The 24796-nt window shown below is 37.9% G+C and overlaps 1 protein-coding gene across 7 annotated transcripts in view; it reads right to left on the bottom strand.

The window, feature by feature from the left end:
• Window positions 1-1608: 1608 nt before the first annotated feature.
• Window positions 1609-24796, bottom strand: part of ash1 (histone-lysine N-methyltransferase ash1) — a 58405-nt gene continuing 35217 nt past the window's right edge. For 5 of the 7 annotated variants that reach the window (XM_089736523.1, XM_089736522.1, XM_089736524.1 and 2 more), the window contains 19 exons: window positions 23671-23862; window positions 23154-23289; window positions 17219-23081; window positions 16944-17137; window positions 16118-16256; window positions 15499-15664; window positions 14622-14778; window positions 13969-14069; window positions 13107-13457; window positions 12337-12628; window positions 11446-11675; window positions 10876-10975; window positions 9892-10046; window positions 8624-8887; window positions 7899-8068; window positions 7376-7478; window positions 6765-6929; window positions 6056-6196; window positions 1609-5697 (listed from right to left, as the gene is read on the bottom strand). In XM_089736523.1, the coding sequence (XP_089592649.1) occupies window positions 5524-5697; window positions 6056-6196; window positions 6765-6929; window positions 7376-7478; window positions 7899-8068; window positions 8624-8887; window positions 9892-10046; window positions 10876-10975; window positions 11446-11675; window positions 12337-12628; window positions 13107-13457; window positions 13969-14069; window positions 14622-14778; window positions 15499-15664; window positions 16118-16256; window positions 16944-17137; window positions 17219-23081; window positions 23154-23289; window positions 23671-23862 (9093 nt within the window). In that variant the 3' untranslated portion in view covers window positions 1609-5523. The remainder of the gene's footprint in view (window positions 5698-6055; window positions 6197-6764; window positions 6930-7375; window positions 7479-7898; window positions 8069-8623; window positions 8888-9891; window positions 10047-10875; window positions 10976-11445; window positions 11676-12336; window positions 12629-13106; window positions 13458-13968; window positions 14070-14621; window positions 14779-15498; window positions 15665-16117; window positions 16257-16943; window positions 17138-17218; window positions 23082-23153; window positions 23290-23670; window positions 23863-24796) is intronic. The other 2 variants (XM_089736526.1, XM_089736525.1) reach the window with 2 other exon arrangements.

The following is a 24796-nucleotide window of genomic DNA, read 5'->3' as shown; positions in this document are numbered from 1 at the left end:
GCAGTGCTCCTCGTACAAAGTATACAACAGCTTTACTTCAGATACACAAAAATCAGAGAGATGACTTACTTATGTCTTGTTTTTTTTTATGGCTACTGCACTTTTTCTTACATAGTACTCTCCAGACTGGGAGACCAAGTGGCGTAGCGGGCGAGAGTCGTTGTAGAGTCCGCAAATCAAAAAACTGCTGGATAATAATAATTATTATTTTATATTTAATTTCATGACAATAATAAAATTATCCTTATCCAATAATATTGTTTAAATATCAAACAGGTCACTTTCAGAATGACTTCGAGACAAGACAAATATTAAAATAGCCGAATAACCTATTGTATGACGCATTGACCGAGTTGCATAGTTCCGGTGCAAGCTAACCGAAATCCTCCGACTTATGTTCCTCCTGATAAGTCTTCCTTAAAATTTCCACCTACATTTTAGATAAATATGTATTAATATAGAACGTTTCTGACCGAATTCGTTCAGATGATAATTTTCGAACACAAACCTTTTTACTGCTTTAGTAAACGATCATAACTTAAACCTAAGGGTTAACCGATTTCAGAGTATTGAAGATTATTTGAATACGACGTTTGAAAGGCAAAAGTGACTAAGCGACAATAACTGCTTTGTACATAAATAAGCAATAACCATATTCGATGCGCGAAAAAAATATATTTCCAGGTCTATTAAAATCATTTCAATCCTACAGCTACTAGCTAGATTCTACTACAGCTAGATTCGTTAAAATAAATTTTGTTTACAGGTATTTCAACTTTCAATTAGTCTACTGTAAAGTTCACGCATTGTCGCTTAGTCACGTTTGCCTTTCAAGCGTCGAATAATATTTTCTGTGGTGCTTTTGTAGCTCTAGCGTCCTTAGGGAGTTCGTAAATAGCGACAAACATACATTTAAATAAAAAAGTTAACATACATGGGTGAATCGGCTCAGGGCCCTCCTGGTTTTAAGGGGCTACCAGAGCCCATGGACATAACGCATTACTGTTTCACGGCAGAAACAGGCAGGGTGGTGGTACCTACCCGCGCCGACTCACAAGAGATCCTACCACCAGTAATTACGCAAATTATAATTTTGCGGGTTTGATTTTTATTACACGATGTTATTCCTTCACCGTGAAAGTCAATCGTGAACATTTGTTGAGTACATATTTCATTACAAAAATTGATACGCGCCTGAGATTCGAACACCGGTGCATCGTTCAACACGAATGCACTAGCACTGGCTATTTCAGCTTTACCCTAGCGTGTAGGTGAGCTCTCGGGGCTCAAGCCGGAAGTGTTGCAACACTGGCCCTAGCAAGAGCAGTGCTACGCAGAATCTAATACCGGATCGGAAACGCGACCCACTGAGAAGATCTACTCCGATAGATGCTCCATTTGACTTTTACGACACAAGAAAGATACGGGCTGGTGCCATATTAGGCTGACACAACACAATCCGGTACAAATATGTATGGGAATTAAAACAACAAAATAATACCAGAACTGATACTATCTAGAATAATCTAGATTATTACCCTTTGTGCTAATCAAAGCACTCCTATACAATTAGTTTCCAACCCTGAAAGAGATTAAAACTTCAGTAGATGAATTTCGATAGACAAAAGACATTAAATGCTTTTTCTTTATTTATTATTACATAAAACATGAGTTTACAACAGATGGCATCTTAATTTAAAAAAAAACATAGATATAAATAGTAAAGCTGCTCATATTATATCAAATAAGTATCTCATCTTTGTACAAACCAAACAGATCCTTACAGAGATAAAAACCATGAGACTCTCCGTAAACGTTTACATTATCTATTAAAACTACAACAAACAATTCATTGTTGATGTACAATTTCGGTCTCTATTACAACCACATTAAAATACATAATTGCTTGAAGTTTCGAAATCATCACTGCGTACTCATGGTTTGCATCGCTGCAGAAATAACAAGAAAAATTTTGCGATCCTGAATGTTCAAAGTAACACATCAACGTTTTGATCCCAAAATGGTTAATCGATGCTCAGAAAAGAAAAAAGAAAAATCGTATTGTACTTATTACGTATCTGTGTGCTCGTGCAAAAGCATATCTGAGTCGCGTTGCCAACTAAACCGTAAATATTAAAATATAAAATATGTACGTACTTAAAGAAAACTAATCTGTACTTTTTTTTTCTTAATTTAAGTACACCGATTTAGAAAAAGGGTTTAACTAACATAACGCCACCACATAAATTCATTATATTTTTTTAACATGATTAATGTATATTGTATTTAGTAAATGTATTCTCGTTATCTACAAGGCAATGTGTTTCTATTTGTATGAATGTAAACATGTAATGACATATAGATCCGATATTAATACTGAACTCTCATTACATTTAGTAAAACTATTTTATAGCGACTACATTATTAGGTGCTCTGTACTAAACATGTTTTTTTTTCCCTTTATTTTTAAAGTCTTTTAAAATTAATGATACATCCGAGGGCAAATCGAAAAATACTTAGCACTAGTTTTGGGACCAACACAGCAGTATTATGACAAAATAAACACAAGAGCACAGAAATAAAGTACTAAAATTAATTATGTATGTACTGAAAAGTTTATTAAAAATGTTTTCAAGTAATGACAGTAAAACTAACAGTAATATACAAATAAATTAGAAACAAAAAAAAAACAACTTTGTTCTAGATCATCACAATAATAAAGGCTAGCTAAAAATATCTGTGAAGGCAAAAAAAAACGCACACAATTTAAAAAAAAAGCTGCAAAATTATTCTGTTCACTAAAGAACGCGTTACAAGGCAATATAAAAAAAAAGGTAAATAAATTAAACAACCAATCACCTTACTCACTAAAAATGTATATACAAAAGTAAATTTAAAAATTAATAGAGAGATTATACTGCACGAACAAAAAGCATTGAAAAAAAGCTTTCCGCGATCTACCACACAGCAGGCGCTATAAAATGACCAGACGAATTAATTAAAAAAAAAACGCGTGTAAACTAATTCATCTGTATTAATACAACCGAAGTATAATTACGAAACTTAATCAGAGTACAAAAAAACATTAAATTAGCAACCTCCAAACAACGTTTCCCATCTCTAACCTCTATTAAAAGTTTTCAACATTCAACATCAGTTCGCACCAGTGGTCGTTAACTAATTTCATTATCCTAACATTATTTTACTACAACAATCGTAATTATGTAAAAATATAACTATTTATTTTATTCAGCTTAAATGTTACAGTACATTCGATCTGTGTAATTGCGCTGCAACTATACAGCTTTAAAACTAAAACGACATATATTAGATTTCTTACATTTAAAAAAAAAAAAAAACGAATCGAGATTATGTCTGCTCAAAACAAGCACTAAAATTCAATAACAATAATTGAATACGAGAATTTAAGTTTCCATTCCCAAAACTACAAAAATACGTCTTCAATATAAATACAGTTAATCTGCGTAACATTAATAGTTCCTCCTAATGATCACGTACCGTACGTAATTTGTCATAAGAAGTTTGTTGTGCACATTTTTACTAACATGCACCGGCAGAGTAGCAAAGGAGTTTAAACGCAAACAATGCTCATTCCATAGAGAATGTTAAATAGATTTGTAAAAGGCAATCAAAGATAAGACTACGAGAACAGGCCACATGTTACGCACACACGAAAAAAAAAAAATTTTTCAAATAGAGAACCTCTTCATTATTATTTACTTGAAGTCGGTTCGTTAAACAGAATATTGTGGTACTTTAAGTCTAAACAATCTTAAACCTTACGATATCAATATTACGCAATGTTAACGCGATTGACATTCAAACACTTTCGCTTACATAGAGGAGAGATTCTTTCACAGTACCTTTGTCAGAAGCTCAGAATTCGCGCACTCTCTCACATTATTTATTTCATTTAAATTTATATTTTTAAGGCATATTACATGACACGTGGAATCTTTATACACACTTCTAACGCGATAGACGGAATGTATTCACTTTAAGATGTATAAAATACTTTAATTATTTACATTCTTCTTCAAAACTACCTGAAAAATACCTTTATTCCCTATACAAATATAAATTTAAAATTTTATATGAATAAAGTGATTTAAGTACTGAAAATATTATAGAATAATATTATAATAAGGCTTTTATCGTTTTAAAGTGCTTTAAAAAAAAGTCCGAAACCCTAGTGAATTAAACAAAAAAATTATTCTAAATTCTACGCGGATTATTAGAGAAGGCAATATAATGCATGTATAAGACACCAGAGAAATTTCGTGATAAATTTACGTAATTATAATTACTATTTTTACATATCTGACCTACGCAATGTTTTACATTTTTGTTACTACTATTTACATGCTTATATTTAACAAATACTTTTCGTTCTAAATACAGTACATAACCTCATCATCCAAGATATAATCGTTAGTTAAGTTGTGAGTTTACTATAATTTATTGCTTGGCGTAAATTCATTTTTTGTTGTCACAATAAATATCCAATAGAAAAGAGCGCGCGATAACACGAAGAAAATCGTCAGGTTTTTTTACAATGCACAACTATGATTTGCAGTTCATATATTAGTTATACACATACACAGTTCGAGCACATTTTAATATATGTCCTCTTTGCTGATATTATAAGGATGTATTTTTAACTGAATCACAAAATTAGAAGTAATATTGAAAACATAATCGAAGCAAAGATATGCAAGTATATAACTATATTCAGTATATTAATAGCATAGTGGATACGATTTAATTTTTTGCCATAAACGCACCTAAAGTAATCGAGTTCCAATCACGCAGCGATTATAATTCTATCACTTTTCACAAAAATGAGAAGTTTTTTCTTCCGTTTATCGATAAAGTAAAGAAACATTAGCGTTGTTCGAAACCAATCTGTGGGTTTTTGAGTTTTTTACCACTGCAGTGCCGGTGCCGTGCGTCATTTTTTTTAAGGAATTTTATGACCTGGTAACTAAGACCTTTAAGTTCATGTCTTATTTTAATTTATATTCTTAATTTTATGAAAAATGATAATATGGAGTTAAATGAAATTAAGATGATTAATTTGCGACATTCATCAACTGGGATGAAATATAATCTCAGTAAAATGGTGGTCATTTACTGAGAATTTTTCAGTGGACTTTTTGGAGGAGTCCCGAAAAGTTACGTCCAGCGGCTTTGTTTCATTTTCCCACATTTGTGCACTTTCACAGATATTAAACAGTTAATAAACCACCGTTATTACACATTTAAACCTGAATAAAAACTAAATAGACAAAATAAAACAAATCACACAACTTAAATCCTCGCGTTCCCACCAAAAAGTCCCACGGCACTGTCAAATCGCGACGAGTGTTGCCGTTGTAAAAAAATCTAAAACCCACAGTTTGGTTTCGAACAAGCGTAATGCAGACGCCGTCTGCTGTCCACGTGCGGCTGGTGTCGTGATGTGGATGGCTAGCGACAGAGCGGACACCGACGACAGGGTAGTCAGGAGGCGTGGCGCGTGGCGCGGCGCGGCGCCAGCAGGTAGGACGCGTCGAGCGCGGGGCGGGGCGCGCCGCGTCGCAGCAGCCGCCGCGCGATGCCGTTGACGCGCTCCTTCTGCGCCGCCACGCGGCCCGCGCCCGCCGCCACCCTGGCGCCGCCGCTCGGGGCCGCCTGCTACAACACGAACGTTTCGGTTGTTGTTAAATATTCATGCAACAACATTTATGAACTTCTTTTCATTTTTTAAAATTTTATCAGATAATATGTCACTAGGATAACTCTATCTTAGAAACAACTAAAATTAACTCTAACGAACAATTTAATTAATGAAAGTGTTTACACTTTAATTAACAGATGTATGCTTTTATAAATGAAATATAATTATATTATTTCTTAGGCTTTAAATTAACGTTCTTATAAATACGACAGCAGCACTCGGCAAACCAATTATGTTACAATAAAAGTGCATAAAATCTCAATTAGTATCATGAAAATAATTCAGAATGACAAAATAAAATAAAAATGTACACACCTTAGTGTTTTCAGTATAGGTAATAGCTGGTAATTTCTTCTTAACTTCCTTACTAGGAATATTTTTATTTGATTTTTCTGTAGACACAATCGCAGACTTTGAACCCCTTCCTTTGAGATACTCCGGTGATACTTCGTGGGGCTAAACACATTTATTTTGTATTATTACTATAAATGAAACAACAATAAAAAGAGTATACGTATTTTGCTGAGCTGAGAATTAGATATGGAATTTTTATGGGTTTTGAGAGTCATAGAATTCGATATTCGATTTTTAATTTACCGACATGTAATAAACGGAGGCAGTTTTAAGTTTGAGACGTATGTTTTTTCTTGTACCATATAGCTTATCATATATTTCTCAATGAAATATTAAACACATGGAATATAGTTTACTAGTTAAATTCATGACGATTTCGAAAATTACTTAATCTATATATGACAAATTGTACTTAATTACTGGGTAAACAAACATATGACTATCACGACGAAAATTGGATGTTTAAATCAACTTTCAGATTTCCCACAAAACGATAGCCTGGCGTTAATGACGTCATCCTAGTTTTACTACAGTTTTGAACTTTTTATAACTTTGTCTTGACAATTTGAAAATATTCTTGGTAACAGATTACCACCTACTTTTCTGCACAGACTATCAATTTATTTTGGGTAGGTAAACCGCAGTTGTGTACGGCGAAATGAGTACTCACAGCGTAAGTCCTAGAGATCTTGAGGCGCTGCGGGAAGTGCGCGAAGGCGTAGGGTCTCGTGCAGAGCGGGTACTTGGGCCGCGACTTGGCGAACAGCCGCGCCGACCGGTCCACGCGCAGCTCGCAGATGTACACATGCGACTCCGACGCGCCCACCGGACGACCCTGAAAAGATTAGGTTATCACTGGTGGTAGCAGGTAGGTACCACCGCCCTGCCTATTTCTGCCGTGAAGCGGTAATGCATTTCGGTTTGAAGAGTGGAAGCCCTTGTAACTATACTTGAGACCTTAGAACTTATATCTCAAGGTGGGTGGCGCATTTACGTCGTAGATGTCTATGAGCTCCAGTAACCACTTAACATCAGGTGGGCTGTGAGTTCGTCCACTCAACTAAGCAATAAAAAAGTCGCTCTGGAGTACACGGGACAGTCAAATCAAATCAAAATCAAATCAAAAAATCACTCACTCAGACCCACACTGTAAATCCTTAGAAGTGGGACACCACGAGACGTCGTCGAATGCCTATTTAATATATTACTTTTGTGGACAGACACGCGGCCTGCCTGAGAGCGATATGAAGTAGTTTTTTTGAATAAATTCTTTGTCCTCACCTTACAAAAAGTGTTGAGATCCATAACCCAGCACTGCGACATGACGAGCTCTATCGGCACCGCCTCGTACAAAGGAACGCGCATTACCTCGTTGTGGAAGAACCTGATGAAATTTATATTCCAATTATAATTTCGTTTATAATCACAAAGTCAAGTAATTGATCTTGGTATTAATTAAGAATACTTTTTTTACCATTTTTTTGACGTAATCAACTCTGATTCCACAGATTCGGTAGAATCTGGCGCCAAGTTCCGTTCATAAATCCCGTTGTAAACGGAGCGCCAGACTACCGACTGTGTTTACTGTGAGCAGAACAGTTTTTTGAGGTTGCTACTAAAATTCGCTAACACAATGGCATTGGCTTTATTCCACTCAGAATCTTAGCGAGGACATCACTGTGTGGTGGCGATGATGTTCTTAGCACCCATAAGCGAATTGAAGACATACTGTTCTAATTTTTACAAAATTTCATTGTACATATTATTTATTTACTTATAGCTCTAGTAAACGCAAGATACTAACTTCCTGGTAGGTTCGTGGAAGGTCTCGTGCGGCCGCAGGTAGTGGTGCCCGTAGACGTACCGCTCCCGCGTGTGCTTGTGCTTCCACAGCCTCTCCACTCTGAAGATGTCCAGCTCCGAGACCGGCACGGCTCCTATCGTCTGGTATGTGTGTTTGCGAACTTCGGACTCCTACAATCATTAAAAAGCTTCAGATTAATCACCTGTCTCATGCCTCAAGGTAAGAGTTAATGTAAAAAAAAACTTAGGATATAAGAACAGTAGCTTAAATTGGTAATGCACATACTAATACCAGGTTTAAAGCAAACTAACTGTTGCCATGTCAGAGCCTTCAAACTTTCTATGAAATCTTAATTTCAAAAACATTCAATACATACAACATATATAATCCATTAGATAAGACTTTAAATTTGTCATCATTACTTCTTTAGTGATTTAGCCGCTCACTAAAAGAAATGTTACATAAATCCTGTCCGGAGTGTATTATTATTCATTTACCATATACAACAGCAACGTATATGTATAGCAACATGGTATAACCATTTCTATGGGACTCGTAGTTTACAGACTTGGGTCTATCATATTAGGAAATAGGATTATCTAGTAAAAGAGCAATGTTTTACTACTCCTTCTGAATAAAAAAATTAATGTGCATGTAACCGCAGGGCCTTTTTTAGTTATAAAGGAATACTAATATATCATTTTGAAAATTATAAGAAGACACACCTTATCCTGTGCTGATTCATCAAGTTTCTCCTTTCCTTTAACAGGGTGTTTGAGTTTTTTTCTGTCAACTCTCTTAGTTTTAGGAGACTCGTTCTTATCTAGTCCGTTCTTCTGGCTGACGTCAGGATGTTTATCATCAATGGGAATATCTCGGAGTACGTAGACGGTGTCGCCTTGCCTGACCTGGAGGTCACCCCTCATCAGAGTTAAGTAGAATTGGTGTCCATCTTCAGTGTATTCGTCGAGAGGTATTTCACGATCAACCTGGTGATTTGAGCATTAGATAAAGTGTTATTATTGTATCTCAGACTACGAGAAGGGTCCAAAGATGAACGGCAGTTTTTGTACCACTATTATTTTTTATTGTTTCCTTATAGGAGTTGTCTGATTTATAAAGAGTAACAATCCAAAAGTTTTCGTGTATTTATTATATTTTTAAAACTCTGCAAAAACAAAAAAAAGTATTTGAAAAAAAGATACCAACTAAACATTGATAATTGATAACAAAACGCATTATAAGTTGGTGAAACTTGGCGTGTGTAATGAAAAAACTGCTTTATTAAACGGAATGCAATCGATACTGTACAGACAGACAAATATTATCTCTACAGCAGTATAGATTTAACGAAAATGACTTTTTGCTAAAAAATAATTGGAAGGCTTGGCTGTATGGGCTGTGTATCCTTTGCCGGTTCAAACGGATGAATCGACAAAAAAAAATTTTGGCAGAACATGGAAACAGTCGTGACGCACCGTGAAATCTTATTCATTATATTTTAGTACTTTCTCTGCATAACATTACATAAGATGCTAACAAAATCATTTAATATAACCACAAAACACTAAAATATTGAATATAATTTAAGAGCGCCACATGACATTTCTGCGTTCTCGTTAAAAACTCACTACGTATGAAAGCACAATACCTATGTTTGCAAAGTTCTAAAAATCTGATCATTAAAATTATATTCGACAATGATATTATCTATCAAATAAATAAAACTATATGAAAAGACATGAAACTTTATAGTGGTACAATTGTCCCATACATTCCTGCCATTGTTCTTTAGACTTAAAATTGAACTCAAGTTCACGAGCTGTTAACTTTAAATAAATGCTGCATTCAATTTTGACGATCTAAAATTACAGACATAACTAAAATGGCAGTAGTCTAATTTAGCTTTATATTTATAATACTATTTTATAATGTGTTTTTTTTAAATCGAGATAATAATCCATATCGACGAGGCCACACGCCGTGACGTTACCTTGTTAGGTTTGCAGAGATGGCAGTAGTGTTGCTGCGCGGTGTCGGTGACCCGCATGCAGCGCGCGTGCTGCCACACGCCGCAGCGCGCCGCGCCGCACTGCACCATGAGCCCCTCCTCCACGTGCAGACCGCAGATGCACATTATCACCTCCTCTGTCATTAACAATATTGGTTAACACATTATATCCATACAAATTTATTACAGCAAGTGTTTACGACTATTTCCTGACATTAAAATTCTAAATCTATATCTATATATATAAAAATGGTGGCTAATTTTGGTCTTTAATTATTTGTGGAAGTCCAGAGAAGATTTAAAGGTAGATAAATATGAAAATGCTCGGAATTAAATAAAAATAACAATTTTGTTTTTCCTTTGATGTGTCCCCCGTCGGACGGATTCCTTTTGTTTGTTTTAAGTTTATTTTATACAAAAGTTGAGGTCTCTTATTTATCAATTGAGGCATTACGAAGTCTGCCGGGTCAACTAGTCATAATATATATTAGAGGTTAGGTGGTTTAAAAGATGAATGTACAGCAGAAAATAGGAAATAATAGCTATAGATCGCCCAACAAAAATTAATGGAAAAATATCTCCTGATTTGCTTAACATATTGGAAGCAATAAAGCTAATTACGAAATATCGATAACCGAAATAAATAAATAGGGTACCTTTAAAATAAATAAATCTTTTAACAATAAAAATAAACAATAAAAACTGTTTTTATCTGTCTCTCTGTATGTTTGTTACAATTAATCTCCTAGTCCACGATATTGGGAACGTGATCAGATTCAAATAGGAAAATGTTATAAATTTCAGACACAGTCAGAAGAAATCCTGACCGTGTTGAACTAGATAGTTTCAAAGTTACTTCATGCACTATTAAAATACAGAGATTAACATCCATCACTATAATATTATCAGCATGGCTAAAACACTTCTTCGTTCTAACTTATTTACGATTAAATAAATTAACTGTACCCGTCTTCGTTTTCTGTAAGAATCCAGGCGGCAGAGGTTCGTCAGGACCGAGAATTTTAGACAAATGCTCCGAGATATCCATTTTGGCAGTATTGTATACCTGAAGGCAGATTAATTGATTCGTAGTTAAAATTCAATGGATTTTAAAGTATTCCAAAAATATTTTAGAAATACCAACTATTTTATTTCAATCGAAAAATTGTATTTGCAGTCCACTTAAAATATACTTACGATCGTAAATAATGTCGTAAATAATAAACATTCACTATTTATTAAAAGTTTATGTCAAATTGGGTTTTTCATTGAAATTGTTGCAAAAAATTACTGGTTCATCCAACACATTATGTACTTCCAGTATTAATGTATGCTATTTATAAACTTGTGTGTATTATTAAATGATAAGAATTTAAATTGAAGTCTTAATCGGATTCATTATTTTTATTTTGTCAGTAGTCATCTAGTAGGAGTTAAGTTCGCCTTTGCACGTGCCATTAAAATATTTATAATATCTATTCACGACACTTTTTTATACAAAACGTTTGTATTATATATTAAATCGTTTTTACTTACTTTTTTCAGTTGTAGAGCAATATTGCCCAGGTTAGAATTTCGTCCGTGCTCCCGCATCACCGCCGATAAAGCTGCGTTCACATCGGCCTCAAATTGAACAACCGTTTCGTATCGTCCGCTCTCGATGTTCTGCTCTACGGTGGCCAGATCGGGACCGTTGTGAGAATCCTGAGCTTTGCGATCCGACTTCGATTTGAGTAGAGGTGCGCACAGCAGCTTGTCCTTCTCGTCTGTGAAAGCAGATCATTCAAATTTCTTGGCATTATTATTTTTAGTGATTACCGCAACTATTAAACGTCACAACGTGAACATCAAATGATGACGAGCTCTAAATTTTTTTTTATTGATTAAATGTGTGGACAAGCTCACAGCCCACCTAGTGTTAAGTGGTTACTGGAGCCCATAGACATCTACAACGTAAATGCGCCACCAACTTGAGATATAAGATCTAAGGTCTCAAGTATAGTTACAACGGCTGCCCCACCGTTCAAACCGAAACACATTACTGCTTCACGGCCGAAATGGCAGGGTGGTGGTATCTACCAGTGCGGACTCACAAGAGGTCCTACCACTAGTAAAAATAAGAAAAACAAATAAAGTAAAAATACCAGATTATCAACATCTGGGCCATTTCTGCCAAAACACAGTCATCAACTTGAATAATGGGTCGGACAGATTACATTACATTACATTCGAACTAAAAACTATTTTTAATCAAAATAAACTGTAGCCTATGTATGCAGACAGTGAAATGGTTTTTATAATGGCTCTTTAATTATTCCCTCAAACAATCAGAGGTTTTATATTTTTTCTCACACTAATAGTTTTTTTTTATTAAAAAATGTTTTTTTTATTATTCAAAAAAGTTCTGACTTATTAACTTGAACTCACCTTTAGAACTAACTATGGCTCTGTGAAGGGCTTTAAAGACACTCGTTAGTCGCTCGCGGCGCGACAGTGCCGGGTCATCTTCTATCCGGATGAGTCGTTTCACGGTATCGTCTTTGGAAGCTCGCAGCATTTGTAACCGAGATATGAAGACCTCCGGGTTCATAGTGTCTGGGAGGAGCAGCGGATCCACCATGACTACGTCCTGCGTGTTCGAAGGTGTCGCCGGCGGAGGGGGCGGGGAGGGGGGAGACGCCGGCAATGAGAGAGACATACGATCGCGCATGCGTTTTACCTGCGAACAGAATTAATATTAATCAATCAAACGGCAATTATCAATACTCTAAGAAGATTTTTGTCGGAAAATTTAACTTTTTTTTTATTAACTTTTTTTTTTCCAAAAATCTAATCACTACACCATTTGTAAGTTTTTCGAGGCAAATCATACGAGAGATTTCGATTTTTTTAAACTTACATGAAAACATGTTTTAGTTGTTTATATTTTATTTTATTGCACATTCTGAAGAGTTTCACAATAACTGGCCATAAAGAGATAATAATCGAAAACCAAAAATTGTGAACAAACTTTATTCAGTTGTGTTTTTTCTGATTACGTTCGCTGATTCGCCTTACATTAAGTTTGGCAGTTTGCATGCGCTTTTCAATGATATGATTTAGAGGCAAATGCTTAATATTTGTCTGTTGTTATGTGAACTTTAAAGGGTATATATATCAGGCACTAGGCCTAGAGTAGATCATTAAAGTTTACTTACAGTTTCCAAGTTTCTAAATAGAAAACAGTGTCGCTCCTTGACCAGATTCCTCTCTTTCGCCGTGAGAGGTTTCATTTGTGGTTCCTGCCACAGTTTGTTCAAGTGCTGTTGGTACTTCAGTATGGTCATGTTCTTGATGTCGCATGTACTAACAGCCTGCTGTTCAGACTTCTTGTTGCATTTGACCGCTTTCCTCGGTCGACCTACCCGTGGTTGGTTTCCGTTGGAGCCTAGCGATTGGTTGGACGCGTTTGACGGCGTCCGTGATTGGGTCTTCAGTGGCTGTTTGGTGATGCGCTGCGATTTTCCACCAATCACACCGCGACAATCTTCCGAATCACATTTACAAGGCTGAAAACGTTTTTTTAAACTTGTACTCTGACTCCCAATTAATGTGAATTACGTTTAATATATGAAATGACGAACAATATCTAATCTACAAATCAATAACAAAATATCGAACAATGCCAGAAACTAAAGAACTTTCAACTGGCAACAATTGTACAATTTTTTTTATTATCTATATCACAGGAAAGCCTTATATTTCATCCCATATCATCTCATCTCATTTCATTTTGTTTCATCCCAGTTGATTAATGTCTCAAATTAATCATCTTCATTTCATTTCACACCATTATCATTTTTCATAAATATAAGAATATAAATTAAAATAGGACATGACCTAAAGGTCTTAGTTACCAGGTTATAAAATCCCTTAAAAAAAATTAGTTACAGGGCCTCCAATGCGTGAATTTTTTAATATAACTCAACACAATAAAATACTAGTGTAACAACGAACAAAAAATTGTTCGACGGTATTTTCTTGAATGTTATTATGATGGGTATTCATTACTATTCATACCTGACCGACTGCCGGATTGAACAGCGAGAAGTTGTAATCATAAGTCAATTCCTCGCCCGACTCGATGTCTCGCAGAGCAAACAGGGCCATACGAAACGTGCCTGCAATCAAATCATTCGTTATAACAACACATTGACGAACGTCTCCAGAATTTTTAACACTAAACATATTATAACGGGTCAAATAAACCATGTTGAACTTTTGCATTGAAAATGCACGTGTCATCTTAATGTTATTGCACATTTGACTTCATGCCTTTTTCTTACCAATTAATCTACAATTATTAAACTTTTTTTTGTTTGGGTTTGTTTATTTTGCATAATACTTGTCGTATACCACGGCCGTCTGGTGTAGTGGTACGTGACATGGTCACTACACAAGGGGGTTGCGGGTTCGAATCCCGAATTATAAATGTCTTTTCCAGGGTTATGGATGTATATTAAATATATGTATGTGTATAATAAAAATCTTACATTTATTTCCGTTATCTGGAACCTGTAACACAAGTTCTTTACGAACTTATCACGGGACCAGTTAACGTGGCGTGATTGTTAGTAAATATTTATTTATTTATTTATCTTCCTGCTATAGTAGAAATAGGTACCAGTGAGTGTTCGTATGATTAGTATTAAAGTACAAAATCCGTCAATCACCATTAGAAGTCCACTTCTGCATTTCACAGTTGGGTCGGCAGGAGTGGTTGACGAACCTGCCGTCGCCGCCCATGCGGTGGCCGTCGATGACGAGCCCGCCGTCCAGGTGCAGGCAGTAGTGGTGTGTGTCGCGCGCGTACCGCGTCGCCATGCGCTCCTGGACATTTCCACACAGTTAATTTTTTTTCCTACCTAAGCTGATATCCTTGAGAGGCTATATCAGCGTCACCTTAACCAGTGGTGAGCTCACGGGGCTCAAACCTGATGACGCACAGATACCATTCAAACCCGGCCAAACCCGGGCCGCTGCCAAACCCGGGCCGCTGCCAAACCCGGTCATCGTTCTCGAAGGGCTCGACGAGTAAATTAGCCCACAGACACAGCCCACTGAGTTTCTCGCCGGATCTTCTCAGTGGGTCGCGTTTCCGATCCGGTGGTAGATTCTGCAAAGCACTGCTCTTGCTAGGATTCGTGTTAGCAACATCGTCAGGTTTGAGCCCCGTGAACTCATCTACTGGCCCGGTGACGCTGACATGGTCTCTCTAGACCAGGGGCTCCCAAACTTATTTTATCTTCTGCCCACTTTGAGAATAAATTATTTTTTAGTGCCCCCTTTTTTTAACCTACTTAAAAATCACTATAGCTAATACGGTGTCTAAGAGTCATCCTAGATGAAATCACAAATCGCCTCCCAAGCCTCTACACAACGCCCCTTTTTTCTGGGTGTCTTACCGCCCCCCTTTAGGCCTGCAGCGCCCACAAGGGGGTGTTATCGCCTACTTTGGGAAAAGCTGCTCTAGACCATCAGCTTAGAAAAAAATATCCCTAGAATATTTGTTGCTTTGTAAGCCGTATACCGCTTATATTTCAAACTCACCTTAAACTCTTTATCGGAGACGACCTCACCGACGTATTCTAGTATGAAGTCGCCCGACGTGATCTTATGCTTGGTGCGCACGCCCCAACCTTTGTTCTCGGTCATGAATTTCTCCAAGCCGGACGCCCACTCGTGACGTTGTATCCTTTGATTCTTACATTTATCTCTGCAGATTTCAAACATAATGACAATAATTAACAAACATATTGATGACTATAAAAAAAAACAGGAATCATTCTCATTACTGATGAGAGAACAACCCTTATACTGCTAAGAATGAATAATGAATGAATGCTCACTGGTGGTAGGACCTCTTGTGGGTCCGCACGGGTAAGTACCACCTATTTCTGCCGTGAAGCAGTAATGCGTATCGGTTTGAAGGGTGGGGCAGCCGTTGTAACTATACCGCGACCTTAGCACTCATATCTCAAGGTGGGTGGCGCATTTACGTTGTAGATGTCTATGGGCTCCAGTAACCACTTAACACCAGATGGGGTGTGAGCTCGTCCACCCATTTAAGCAATAAAAAAAATATCAGAAATTCTAAATGAAAACATTACATTTCTTATGCTATTAAGGCGAGTATCAAAACGAAATAATATAGAAAGAATCAACTCACACACAAGGGCACAGCTGAGGAGAACATTCGGAATAAACAAGTCTGTTGATACAGTCCTCGTTGCAGCCGGACTGCGGGGCGCAGTTGCACGCCACGCTCTCGCACTCCTCGGCCGACGGCTTCACGTCGTAGTACACGTCTGGGCGAGGATATTGCAATTTGTTTAATTAAATGTATGTACACAGTTTATAAGGATCACAGAGATAGAACTATTCAATTTATATACAAAAAGTATGTAAGTATGTATGTAGTGAGCTTTGGCAGGAATAATGGCAGGAAGATTGGCAGATATGAAACATTGATATTACTTTGTACAGATATAAATAGATGCGTAAAAGGCTAGTATACGACATTTGTGGCATAATGAAATATAAAATATTGATATTAAGTTGCTCACGCGACACGTTCGCGTGAGCAACCTCATTTCTGAATATTGCTACTGTGGCACACCTTTTTCCCATACGAAGTTTAGGAACGTCTAAAAACAACCCGCTCTAGTACGTACATCTTACGATGATTTTTTTTTAGGGAACGCAGCGGTGTAGGCTTTGAAAATCGAAAGTGTTGCGGCGCTAAGTAGAAGCGCCATAGGAATTTGGCCATAAAAAAGACGCCCAAAGAAGTTCCGACAAAATAAATATGATCATGTAGAGGCCGTCATAATATGACGTTACGCCATTTCATAATTTTAAAAACATGACGTTGTAAGACGTTGCTCACGCGAACGTCTAAGCAGACGTTTGCGTATGACAACCCGTCACCACGCCACGCATTCGATTTTACGTGCGGTTATATATTTGTTTTACATCAAAAGTAATATCCTCACTTGTCCGAATCTTTTTGTAGTTCCATGAGGGCACCGGCTGGTTGTAATGTTGTTGCCACCAGATGTCGTAGGGCAGCATGAAGTGTTGCTGCCTGCGCCGCACCCAGCGCTCGCAGTACGGAGGCGGAGCCAGCAACCCTGGCGGGTAGTCTGTGTGCGTCACCGAATTCTTGGCTTTGCCTTCAGGTTTTGAACTGAAAAGTGATAATTAAATTAATTATGTACCCAGAATTTTTTGGAGCACAAATATCTTCATATCCAAATTTGATACGTACTCTTCCTTATAATAATCGGAGAACAGTCCCGCCGCCAGGAACTTCTTTCGAAGCCGCGGGTTTCGCTTCGATACTATTGGCTTATCCCTGTTTTCAACGCTACTTGCCGGACTGTCGTCGCGAGATGAGGCCACGCGTTTTTTGCAAATAATACTTTTCGAGAGAACATCAATGCTCTTCTCAAAATCGATCTCCTTTTCATTTAGCGGTAGCGGATCGTTCTCGTCGTGGTCTCGGAGCGTGTCCATGGACGGTTCCCGCGACTTGTACCTGCGGCTGCTTATAGTGTCGAGGGAACTCTCTCTTGAACTGGACTGCGCGTCGACCCTTTTGCTCATTTGACAGGACCTCGATTTCCTTCTAGTGCAGATCCCAACGGGCGTCACCGCCTTCGCTATTTCAACGACCATTTTATTATTTTCTACTCGCCTCGTCTTACATTTGACATCTTCGTTAGAGTTATCTGCGCTTCTCGTGAGCCTCCTTTCACTGGGACACAAAACTGCCAAACTCGATTTCGGCCTCAGAGCAATTTTAGATGTTTTCTCTACAACTTTTCTTTTAGAGAATATCTCCTCAATCTCGTGTGATGGCGACATGGCTCTGGTCTTGCGTTTTAGTCTTTCTAAGTTATCCAACCGGCATGTAGAACGACCAGATTTTAAGTTTAGTAGACTCAAGGGTATGCTGTCCTCAGGATCGTTGCTTAGAGAACTGGCCAGAGACCTAATACTGTCAGTTTCGCTCAGAACCTCCCACTTGTTGATGTGATTTTTTATTTCTTTTTCATTTTTGTTTTGCTTCAATTGAAGAGCTGGCGCCCTCAAAATAGAGGAGTTTGTGTTTTTCTTCTCGTGAGGCACAGTCTCAGGTTTGTTGGTCTTGTTATTATTATCTCTAGTCAGTTCCTTACCCTGTAATTTCTCAAGCGCAACAACGGTGAGGCGGCCTTGTTTAGGACAATCTTCTTTATTCAAAACAACCTTTAGCTCTGGTTTTTTAGATGAGGTCCTTTCCAAGAAACTACTCATCGCTTCACCGTCTTTAGGTACTCTTTCAAAAGCAGAATTATTATCCGTGTCAGATGTGAGTTGACTATCGGAAACTACGCTTACATTTGCCGATGGATCTATTTTCTTCTTTTTCTTCTTAATATTTGGGAAACCCGTCCTGTTAATTGCTTTTCGCCGTCTCGTTTTCTTTTTGGATGCTTCTACTGCGGTTTTGCTATCACTGCCTTCGTTAACTTCAGCAACCTTTGAAATTTCCGCAACGTTCTTAGCCGTTTCTAGGATCGGTAATCGTTCAGCTTGGATTTTGGGAACTAGTAACTTTGTCGGTAAGACTAATTTGCTTTCTCTTAAAATATTGTTAGTTTTCTTTTTCTTCTTATTTTCATTATCTTCATTATCTACACTCAGGTTTCGTTTAGAGTGCCTTAGATTGTGTCCACCAGCGGTTTCCTGAATCTTATCTGAGAGGACTGCCGCTATCGACTCGCCTCGTTTAGGTCTTATGATTGGATCTGGGTTTTCTGAAATCAAAGCCAATGGTATATCAGGTTCGGCGTCGATGGGTATTGACACCGTACTCGTTATTTTGGCTTCGTCGTTTTTTACATTTAGTTTATTTTTATTGGCGTCTTCTAAGATACTGGTCACGCAAATTGAGGATTTAGGTATCTGATCCTCTATATCTATAGACGGTTCAAATATGCCAGTCGGTTTATCTTCATTGACTACAACGCAATGTTCTATAATTTCTGTAGTCTTCGATTTTTTCGTTTCCAATATCTTGCCTTTGGAAACCGGTGACTTAATGACCGTTGCTCTGGTGCTGCACTGGGTTACATCTTTAGATTTCAATTTTTCTTCACTTCCTTTATTTACGCTGTCGCCGCAGTTTTTCTCTTTTTCTAATATTCGAGATTCTATTGATTTACGAATGTTGTTGTTTAATAGTGTGTCTAATACTTTTGTTGCTGCACTGGGATTTATTTTTGAAACTAGATTGCTTGTCAATCCTTCGAGTCTGTTCTTTTTCCTTGTCATTATTTCAGATTTTTGCGCTGGTGGTATTGAGCTTTTGTAAAGGGTACGTGCTGACATGCTTTTTAATGGATCTACATTATTCGACATCTGCTTATCGGTCTCCATTTGGACATTTTCTTGTTTTTCTGGTTCTTTAACTTCGTCTTTTGAATTTTCATTTGTTTCCTTATTTTCTTTCACACTTGAAAGTTTATCATCACCCAATTTCTTGGACAACGACTGAACTACTTGATCTAAACAAGATTGTGAAGCTGCCTTGTCTGCTTCGAGTCTATGTCTTTTTTTAGGAGTTACTATAGGCGCGCTGTGCCTCATAGGTGATGACTTTGTTTCCGATCTAGGTGATGACATCTTTTGTTCCATTTTTGACTCCAATTTGCTCTCAACCTCTCTGGTTTTTGGTAGTGTTTTCTCCAAATCGTTAACCATTTTATGCACAGCTTTAAGTTTTTCTGAAGTTTCAACAATCTTTTTTGATAGTTCAGATTGTTCAGTATTTGTTTTCTTTAATGACGGTTCATCGTCTACTGCATTCAAAGTATCTATATTTTGACTTTTAGGAGGAGTAGAGAGAGTGTCATCCATAGTGTTTTCTGCTGAGAAATCTTTGGCTGCTTTAGAAGTATTGTCTGCGGTTTGATTCTTCGATTCCTGCAGTGTTGATATTTGAGAAGAATGTTTTGCATTTTTATTTTTATCATTCTGGTGTTTTGTCTTGGATGTTTCGTCAGAAACATTGGTTGATTCTTCACCCATACAATTCATTTCTGTACATAGAAACTTTTCAGGACTGGTTACATTTTTGGAATTCTCGTCAAATTCCGTTGTCACTAAACTTAAGCTCAACGGATTATTTGTGGAAGAATTAATATGATAGTGTCGCTTTTTAAGTGGAAGCTTATGTTCGTTTGCATCTTTGCTTCCCTTGTTTTGTGAATCTGCGAGTTGTTTTTTGTGTCGTCTTTTTGAAGTCGGCGTGGTCGCTTCTTGGTTGTCTACTGTTTTACGTTTTTTCGAACCACGTTTGACAACTTTACTAGGCGGTTGTTGCTCTGTAGTTTGCTTTTCAACTATTTTAGGCGAATTTTGTGAAACGTTAGCAATCAATTGGGGCGCAACTTGACATAATTTTATGAAGTTTGTGGTCAGAGTATCTATGTCGTGACTAAATTTTTGATCAATTGAATCTGTACCTTTAGAATATGAATCTCGACATTTAGATACTGATCTAGAGCGATGTCTCCTTTTACTCCTATGTCTGTGATGTTTGTTTTCCGTTTTTATGGTAATGCGAGATGGCCTTTCTGCGGGCTTTAGGTTGATTTTAGGTGGAGCCAAGACAACAGTTCTTCTATGCTTCTTCGTATGGAAACACGGTTTGATTTGAGGCTTTCGAAAATTTAGGAAAACATTTCTAGACAACGATTTATTTGGAACGTAACTATTTTTTGCTTTCTCGAAAATATTAGGCACCGGCTTAAGACTGATTTCTTTTTTTGAAGGACTAGTGAACGCAACATTTCCGTTCTTTACTTGTTTTCGGCTTTTGGGCGATAGAGTGCGGGGAAAACATTTTGTGTCGCTTTCCTTTTTCGCACCTACCAATTTCGTGTGAGCTATTGGTGACGCTCCAAATTTATGCGTAAACGTTGGTTTTAATGAGGGTAATGGTCTTCCTATGTAGCTGGATTTGCTGGGCGATTTCGGCAACGTATTGTTATTGTTATGGTTTGCTTTAAATATATTATAAACAGTCACTGGACGCTGTAGGCCGCTGAAAACGGGGCCCGGAGCGAAAGGGTCTGTAGGATTTAATCGCAACAAAGGCTTTTGATTTGCTTTTGCGTAACTGAAGTCATTGAAGTCCATCGGGTACTTCGTGCAAACACTGACATACTTGGGACTAGCGCTTGGCTTTCGTAAATAATTTTCACATTCGGAGTCGCTGGAGCTGTGCCCTAAAGTCAAACTGTTGAACGTTTTGTTCGTCAGTACCTGAATCTCTTGGTCCGATACGAAGTGTTTTTGATTCTTGTAATAGGACCTATCTCTGACCGAACGCGTTTTCTTCAGTTTCCTCGTGCGCCGACGTATGCTCCGAACACTGTAATCGGTTTTGTAACCGGATTTGTCACTTTTATAGCCGGATTTGTGATCGCTTTTGTAACCCGAACGATAATAATCACTTTTATAACCGGATCTGCAGCCAAAATCACTTTTGTAACCCGACTCTATGAGACGGCTACAGCTTTTGTACGGTTTGAATTCGTGATCGCTTTTGTATCCGGACAGAATGTCTTTATATTTTGGATTCAAATCTATTTGCCTCCAGGTCGGGTCGAGCATATCATCGGCGGCCGCTTCGTTTTCACTTTGATTACTCCTCCACGAGTTATTGAAGGGCTTGTTGGTCTTTTTTGGTAAATTACCCAATTTACTATTTAATTCTTTACGTTTCGCGTACACACTGGATAGCACAGATCTGTTCGATGGGATAGTGTCTTCGTCGGTTTCGGCGGAATCATATTGGTTCTTATCTTTGAGCGTTTTAGGTGCATTTTTCACAGTTGCAGACTTAGTTTTACTTTGTGTTTTACGTCCAACTTTCTTTCTAGGCGGGTATAATACTCTGTCGGTAGCATACAACATTCTATCTAAAGCAGCAATGTCTAGCTTATGCTCGTTCCTCCTGCTCTTCTCATATTTATTCTGCTCTTGTTTCAGCGGAACCGGTGATGGTGCTTCGGTTTTGATCTGTTTGATTTCATTTTCGATTCTCTTCTTTTGATATTCACTGTCGCTAGAATCAGATCTGTGTTGTCGGCTTCTGTTCCTTGACTTCGAGCGCATTGTTCTGGTTTCTCTCGAGCTGTTTTCTTTCTGAGTTGACCTTCGACTTAATCTATTATGTGTCTCGTCTACATCGTGCCGTCTTAAGGGAGAATGTGTCGGTGAATTGTGATTAGATAATATCCCCGAATCTGGCGACACATTAGGGGGCTCGTTGTTATTATGATAGTTCATGACGTTCACAACAGACTTGTCTTCGCTCTGAGATTCTGTGCCTTTACTTCTATAATCCTCCGGCTTTTTTACTTTTCTAGGCCTGCCTCGTTTTCGTCTCGATTCGACCATAACATTTTTAATATCTTCCTGAGATTCAATAGAATTTGTGCTTATTGTATCTAATCTGTGAGAATCTATTTGATTAATCGAATTCATATCTGCATTTCCGACCGTCAGAGGGGAGTTTTTGAGTAAATCACTGGCACTCCCGATCTCCGAATTCCCGTGCACGATATCAAGATTCATGAAGTCATTATTATCCTCTACACAATCTTCAATGCTCGGCGGATTAGGTATTGACATCGTAACCGAGTCAGTGACCGAAGACATCTCTTCAAGATCCTTATTTATTTGGTTGAGTTCTTCGTTTTGTTGTGGACTCAAATGTTGCGATGTATTCAAGAAGTTCGGAGCGATCGGCGGTATTTCAGGTAGATTATTTATTTGCCCGAGTACGCAATCGCTAATAGCACCGACCCCGTCAATAGGAGTATTGCTAAGGGGCAGCTGCGATAAAGACGAAGAACCAGATGAATTAATAGTCGCTAAGGGAACTGTACTACTCAAAAGCTGCGTCTGTGCAACGAACTGTTGCAGCAGACTAGAAGCGTAATGGGTCGTATTTTGATTTCCCGTTTCCGAATTTGAACACTCGTTTTCCGAACCCGATGAATCGGCCGTTGCTCTTTGAATTGCGGCCGTTACTAGCTGAGGGGTAATTTCCATTTCACTTCCCGATCCGTCACCTGCAACATCGGCAATCCGTTAAAGTCATTCAAAATCTAGAATATTCGAACAGAGCATTTGCGATAAATTACCGTTGTCCGCCATGGACTTGTCATCGTTGTCTCGCGGCGAACTCGAAACGGGAAACGTCGCGAAATTAGGCTGTTGCGCCGGCGCGCTCGATGTTTGTTCTGGAAAAAGCTCCGCAAGATCTGCATCGTCGATGACCTAAAATATAATTTCATACTTACATATAGGATGCTATAAAAATCCAGACATTAAATCGCCAAACTGAACACATATTCGAGGGGTGAAAGGCTATTTGGTTTAAGCGTTATTACGCTTAGCACAAAACATTTATCTTTGTAATTAAAGGTCTGTTTTGTTTGGTATTCGTATCAACAATTCGATGTTTTTAATTGAACTTCAATTAAGTTTACCCCATTCAAATAGCTGAAGAAGTTTCTTGTTGTGATTTTTTTCCTAAGCTTTATAAGGCTCTCCTGTAAAGTTGTAAAAAATTCGCCAATAGCCTTTCACACCTCAATAGGTTTTAAAATTAAAAAAAAAAGAGTCTAACAAACTAAACTGTTTTGATTTTAGCCGTACCTGCAATTGGCAATCTGCGGCGAGCTCTGCACTGGTATCATTAGGCGGACCATTGACGGCCCCGGCCCCGACTTCAGCGGAGTCCGAATCTGATGAAGAAGAAGACGAAGAGGAAGATGATGATGATGAAGAGGAACTTGAGGATGAAGAACTGCTAACACACGCAGTGCTTTCCACAACCGGAGATGTAAACTGTAACAATATAATTAAGATAATTTAACTCTAAACTTTTAAAACGCAAAGATAAAGCTATAACAAAGTTAATACTTTTGACACGAAATTCAGACTGTGACTCCCAAAAATAACTGAACCGCATTCAGAATAAAACCATTTAAAAATAGAAGGAAACATCGATCCGTAACGAAGCGAGTGTAGCACAATAATTGACACAAAAACATTAAGATGCCGAGGAGCCATTAGCGGCGACTCCGAGATTGATTATTAGGTACAGCACTACCGACAGTTATGTCGCAACACCAGAAAACTAAGTCGGCTGACCGCAATACAAGGATATTGCACCAGCCAATATCAAATCGATGCTTTAACGACACTAACAAAGGATGTTTATACAGAACCGAAATAGTATTTTACAAATCAAGTTCCCATCTCTATACGTTACAATTTATAATTTGCGTAATTACTGGTGATAGAACCTCTTGTGAGTCCGCGCGGGTGGGTACCACCTTGTCTATTTCTGCCGTGAAGCAATAATGCGTTTCGGTTTGAAGGGTGGGGGCAGCCGTTGTAACTATACTCGAGACCTTAGAACTTATATCTCGGGGTGGTTGGCGCATTTACATTGTAGACGTCTATGGGCTCCAGTAACCACTTAACCACCAGGTGGGCTGTGAGCTCGTCCATCCATCAAAGCAATAAAAAAAAGGTACCTTACTCCAAAAACAACATAACGACCGCTTTGAATTACATTTATTTTGCTTTGTTTTCAATAGTTTAATACTAGTGCATGTGACCTTAGCAACATTTCATATTTTATTTTCAGTTCTAAGACATTTGCAATTATAAATGTTCATCTCACGACTTTATAAAGTACGGAGAAAGCAAAGAATTAACAGTGCTATTTGATCTGACAAATACGGTACCGTACGACCAACGTACGCCTCTCACT

This window comes from Bombyx mandarina, chromosome 21, assembly GCF_030267445.1.
Source record: "Bombyx mandarina strain Sakado chromosome 21, ASM3026744v2".
In the NCBI taxonomy this organism is placed as follows: domain Eukaryota; kingdom Metazoa; phylum Arthropoda; class Insecta; order Lepidoptera; family Bombycidae; genus Bombyx; species Bombyx mandarina.
The sequence above is the reverse complement of the archived record's forward strand: the minus strand, read 5'-3'. Positions and strand labels throughout refer to the sequence as shown.